This window comes from Puntigrus tetrazona, chromosome 1 (assembly GCF_018831695.1).
Source record: "Puntigrus tetrazona isolate hp1 chromosome 1, ASM1883169v1, whole genome shotgun sequence".
NCBI classification, from domain to species: Eukaryota; Metazoa; Chordata; class Actinopteri; order Cypriniformes; family Cyprinidae; genus Puntigrus; species Puntigrus tetrazona.
This window is the reverse complement of record NC_056699.1, coordinates 10365713-10371823: the sequence shown is the minus strand read 5'-3', so window position 1 is coordinate 10371823 and position 6111 is coordinate 10365713. Positions and strand designations below refer to the sequence as shown.

The 6111-nt window shown below is 37.3% G+C and overlaps 1 protein-coding gene across 1 annotated transcript; it reads right to left on the bottom strand.

The window, feature by feature from the left end:
* Nucleotides 1–4535: 4535 nt before the first annotated feature.
* helt (helt bHLH transcription factor) lies at nt 4536–6111 on the bottom strand. The gene is made up of 4 exons (XM_043243168.1): nt 6011–6111; nt 5337–5441; nt 5131–5227; nt 4536–5030 (listed from the first exon to the last, which is right to left on the bottom strand). Exons 1-4 carry the CDS (start codon nt 6038–6040, stop codon nt 4582–4584), a joined length of 681 nt encoding a protein of 226 aa, XP_043099103.1. The 5' UTR covers nt 6041–6111; the 3' UTR covers nt 4536–4581.

Genomic DNA, 6111 nt, shown 5'->3' with positions numbered 1-6111 from the left:
TTTTTCTTCCCAAAATTGCTAATGTTGGTGTTCGCACTATACACACCAAGACAGAGGGTCTATCGCTCATTAAAACTCACTATTTTTTTGTATTAATTCTTTCATTCAGCGTGGATGCATTAAATTGAGGCATTTAAAATTTAAAAAATCTCTAATTATACAATATTTATTTAAAGTAAATTATGTTTAAAAAAATGGATAAATAAAAAATAGACCTCCCAGGTGTTTTAAGCAAGAACCAGAATGTTAGAGTGATTTCAGAAGGATCATGTGAAAAGTGAAAAATGACAGCTGAAAATTTCATTTTGCCATCACAAGGAATAAATGAAAATATTTGAAAATATATTACATTGGAATCACATATTTTAAATAATAATAATAATATTTTACAATTTTACTGTTACCATATTTTACCATATATAATTACCATATTTTAATTAATTTCAGCCTTTGTGAGCATTAGAGACTTCTTTCAAAAAGAAATAAATAATGAAAAACTAATATTTTAAGATAATATAAAAAATATATATCATATCATATATCATATCATATCATATCATATCATATCATATCACGTACCAGTTCAAAATTTTTAGACATTAAGATTCTTTGCTCCAAATTACAGTAAAGCAGTAATATTGTGAAATATTATTACTATTTAAAGTGCTTTTTATTTAAATATATGTAATTTATTCCTGATGACAATGCTACATTTTCTGCATATTTCAGCATAGTCTTACTTTATCCTTCAGAAGTCAATCTAATATGATGATTTGCTGTTAAATAAACATTTACAATTATTATTAGCAATATTTAAAACAGTTAAAGCGGTACTTTTATCAGGATTCTTTGGTTAATAGAAAGAGCCAAAGATCCACATTTTTCTGAATTAAAAAGCTTTTGAAACATTGCACACTATGCCATTCAAAAGCTTGGAGTAGGTATTTTTAAAGCATTATATATTTATTCATAAATTACAAAATGATAGAAATGAATACTTTTATTAAGCAAGGATGTGTTGAATTGATCAAAAGATAAATACAATGAAGACAGAGACATTTATAATGCAACAAAATGTTTCTATTTCAGATAAATGCTGTTCTTCTGAGCTTTCTATTCATCATATCAACCTAAAATAAAAATCTACAGCAAATCAGAATATTAGAATGATTTCTGAAAGACCATGTGAATAAATGTCATTTTAAAATATATTCATATAGAAAGCAGTTATTTCAAATATTTCACAATATTACTGCTTATGCATCAAATAAACGCAGGCTTGGTGAGCAAAAGAGAATTTAAAAAGCATTAAAAATCTTGTTGTCCATAAACTTTTGACTTGTAATGTAATTTATATTATATTATATTATAAAATGCCTCCGAGCGTGTGGCTGTGTCCTGCATCCCACTCTCAAGCCTGAATTCTGGTCCTCTGTTTAGGAGCTTTGATTTCATGGGGCTGATTATTTTTCTTCAGATCCACTCAAGGATGAAGCCCAAGGAACCCAAGATTGTCTTCCTTTCAGCTCCATCACAATGGAGCAACCCCCGCCAAAGTACCACAACCTCTCCCTCCTTCTTCAGAATCCCTCTCCCTCTCGCTCCCTTTCTCTTTGCCTTGGTGCTTTTTTGGAAGCTGGTGCCATACAACTCACTTAAAGAAGGACTTAAGAATTCGGGCTTTCAGAAGGAGGGGTCCCAGGCATAAGTCATCTATCAGGACAGAACGGCACCTGTTTTGTACCCATCGTGCTGTTCTATCCCTTTAGCTCTTCATCTTTGTTTCTCTCTCAGGTGTCCTGTTTGAGGAGATCTGATTGATATTGATTTCTGGTAGTATTTGGGATGTCAAAAAGCGTGCGGGACGGGGGTGGAGAGGGGCGTGGCTCACTTCTTCTGCGCCATTGTAGAGGCCAAAGAGAGTAAACCCTCTACAGTTAAAGAGGGAGGGACGCAAGTGCCAACATCTCAGAAACAATCAGCGTCATGGCTGACTGGAACCTGGTAAAATTATATGCAATGTGGGTAGAGTTCTTTTATTTTCCACCATGGTGGCCGTCTTAAGTTAATCCCGGCCACAGTGAACAACTGTCTGTCTGATTTGCTTAAGTCAAGTATGGAAATGGCACATATTGTCCGGACTGATTCACATATCACAAGTATGCGGCTTTAGCATATATCGCTGTGCATTATTTACAGTCAATATTTCACAATGCTTCGCTATGATCTTCCCCCCGTAACAGAGTTGGACTTCTGAGCTAGATGATGTCACTGCTTTGAATATGATGTCAAAAAACCAAAAAAACAACAACTTTGTTTTAAAAAGGGAACGTGCTATTCTGTGAACATGCTATGATTAATATCGTCTCAGAAAATTAAATACTGCATACATCACCATTCCGTATCTAACCAAATATTAGCTTGGGGAAATTGATTATGTTTTCAACACTGATAATAATATTGATACAAAAGAAATGAGCACCAAATCAGCATATTTAGAATGGTTTCAGAAAATTCATGTGACACTGAAGACAACTCATTCAATTTTTTCAATGGATTTGCCATTACAGACTTGAATGACATCATAAAATACATAATAATACAATTATTTGAAATTATAAAATTGAAAAATAAATAAATAAACACACAATGTTTTTAAATAGATTAAATAAAGTGTCACTTTCATTAGTAGTAAAATACTAAAACTTTAAAATATTTAAAGAAATATAAAAACTTTCTCAGTGTTGCTGAAGACATTGAGTGGATTGTAACTGAAACTCTGTTTATACGGTCAGTCAATAAGGTGAGATGAAGGAAAGCACACAAAGCCAACTGACAAATCTCAAGAAAGATGGATAGTGTGAACTATGGCTCAATCCTAAAAGCTTCCATAGACCTTAAAAAAAACATTACAGAGATGAACAAAGTTCTTAAGCATTGCTAAAGAACTGGATGTTCACAAATCCGTGGTGGGATACTCTACAGATGTAGGAAATCTCTGCTAGTCTTCCTAACAGCAGGCATCCTACAAAGCTTCGAAATATGAAATATGCTTTTTTGAGAGAGAGAAAGGGCCCAAAACTGAGAGACAGAGAGAGAGAGAGAGAGAGAGAGAGAAGAGAGAGAGAGAGAGAGAGAGAGAGAGAGAGAGAGAGAGAGAGAGAGAGAGAGAGAGAGAGAGAGAGAGAGAGAGAGAGAGAGAGAGAGAGAGAGAGAGAGAGAGAGAGAGAGAGAGAGAGAGAGAGTGAGAGAGAGAGAGAGAGAGAGAGAGAGAGAGAGTGAGAGAGAGAGAGAGAGAGAGAGAGAGAGAGAGAGAGAGAGAGAGAGAGAGAGAGAGAGAGAGAGAGAGAGAGAGAGAGAGAGAGAGAGAGAGAGAGAGAGAGAGAGAGAAAGAAACAGAGAGAAAGAGAGAAAGAGTGTGAGAGAGAGAGAGAGAGAGAGAGAAAGCAGAGAGAGAGAGAGAAGAGAGAGAGAGAGAGTGTGAGAGATGAGAGAGAGAGGCATCATGAAGTTAAGCATCATAGTTTGTGCTATTAATTTCGACTCTTTGTATTTGTCTTTATATGTAATATGACTCGGAATAAGATATAATTTTACGAGTAAGAAATGCAGGTATTTTAATATAACTGTTCAAAATCTCCTCACTGCGACTGTAGCCTATGTCAAAACTTTCTACCTCCATCAGACTCCCTCCTTAGATTGCTTAGTATTTAGCCGTTTGATTTGTTATTTGCATCCTATTTAAATATAGGTGGAAGAGACACTGGGATAGGACGGGGGCTGAATTAGTGTCCAAATGGATTCCCCTTAAAAGAGGCTTATTGTCAATCAAAAGGTCTCAGGCCAGCAGACCATTACGCCAAGGGTTAATCTTAAGAGACACTACAGTCTAGAGACAATACAGTCTAGAAAGACACATTTAGCCATGGTATCTTCATAAGAATTTGTGCATGTCACATCTGAAATGAATTCAGTAACTCTTTGATTCTCTTGCAATATTGTTGCGCATTCAAATATATGAATGGTATTTGAATGACGGAGGAATGCATATTTAAATGCATTTACATTCTTATAAAAAAGTTACAATTATTTTTCTTTTTACATATTTCATACAGAAAATCGCCTAGTTTCCTCTTCTAACTGATCATAATGCCATGCAATACGTTGCTGCAATACTTGGGAAGCATAAATGTTTCCTAAACCCATTTGCTTTCTTACGTTTAATATCATAATAATAATGTGCTTGTTTATTAAAACAACATCTTCATGAAAAGATCCAGACAGGTTTACCTAATGCAGTTTGGCCTGTTAGAGAACCTGATTCATAAAAACCATCATTGTTCTTGTTTTGCCTCAAAACACGATTTTTTAATTTTATTTTATAGCACCTAGGTTTGCAATAATGCAATGAAGCCGATTTCTACAAAAAAAATGAATGAAACACTTTTTCTTTACCATAAAGAACTTCCATCGTCGCTCCAAACACAGGATCTTATTCAAACATCATTTATTTAATGATAGCTCTACTTATTAAAATAAAACATGTACACATATATAAATTAAGACATCTGCAAGACGTATTTACAGAGCAGCGTGTTGTGCGTTGTGTAAGCTGAAGGCATTGTGCGGGTGCGAGTGCCCGATGAAGTTCACGTAATGGTGATCGAGTCCCTGAACCGGTGACAAGTATCCGCCGTGCTGAGACATCGCCGGGTACGCGAGCGTGGGGCTGCGCGCCGAGCTGTGCCAGGAAAAGTGTCCGGGGGGGCTCTGCTGAAACACTGACTCTGTCGGACTCGGACTCTGGTACTCCAGCTGGCACAGAAGGTCCGTAGGGTCTGGAGAGATGGTGCCTAACGAGCCAAACACGGGCTCGGTAACGACTTTGGACTGCAGGAAAGCGAGAATCCGCGCGTACTTGGTGTCTTTGGTCTCCATTCGCTCCACGGTGGTCAGATAGTGAACGAGGTTCTTCATGCACTCGTGGTAGCCGTAGTGAAAGTAATTGGCAAACTCCGTCAGCAGCTCTCCTGCGAAAACAAGCAGCGTTGTTAGAGATCCGTCACTCTCGCGATGCGAGCGAGGAATCGTTCGTAAAAATATCAGCTGTGCCAAGTGGCTCTTACGCACCTTTTTCCCTCCCGCGCGGGAAGTCCGCGGAGTGGAGCGCGCGCAGATACTGCACGGTCATTTCTAGTATTTCTGCTTTCTCGAGTTTCCCAGAATTCTGTTTTAATAGACGAGGTCTGTCAGTCATCACGTATACAGTAAAAAAAAAACAATGCAGACACGGACGCTTAGAGCACTTAAACGCATTGAATGTTTCAGCTGCGCACCTGTTTAGCCAAAGCCATAGGAACCGTCTTCCCCAGCTCGTTTAGACATCTGTTGATTCGGTCTCTTCTTCTTTTCTCGATGACTTTGTGAGAAACGGGAGTTTTCTGTGGAAACAGAACGTAAAAGATAATGGTGAGTGAAGGGTCGAAAAGGGCCGCTACCAAACACAAAATAAGCTTGGTTGCATTCTGTGCTGGATGGGTTTTTACTAAATGTTAAAATCGATACACGAATATGAAGTAACGCGTAACTGGGGAAGATAAAATGCCATACAGTAAATTACATTTGCCATATACATAAGTTACGAGTCGTACGGAGAGCCGCGCAGCGCTGTTTCCCAGCGCGCAAAACATAACCAACAAACATGAAGGAAAGCAATAAAGTGAATAAATATAATAAAACAAAATTTTGCACACGACGACGGCTTGCATTAAATGCAAGACCATGGAAATCAAGTAATAATATAGGTCTATGTCATTATGTAGTCTTCCTAAAATGCGCGCGAGCAATGCTAGTTTAGGTAGAAAATATCAGTATCGTGGAATTCTGGAGAAACTAACATCACGCGAAACATAGAAAAATCGGTGGAAAAATCTAAATAAAACATTCAAGGACCGTTTGGACTGTATGAAGTTACTGGCATCATGTGCGCGCCACTAAAGTATCCACGTACCTTGCGATCCTTCATCTTAGACGCCATCATTTGGTAAAAAAAAACTATTAAAAAATATATATATAGAATTACGAAACAATTGTAGTTAGACTAGTAGGTTC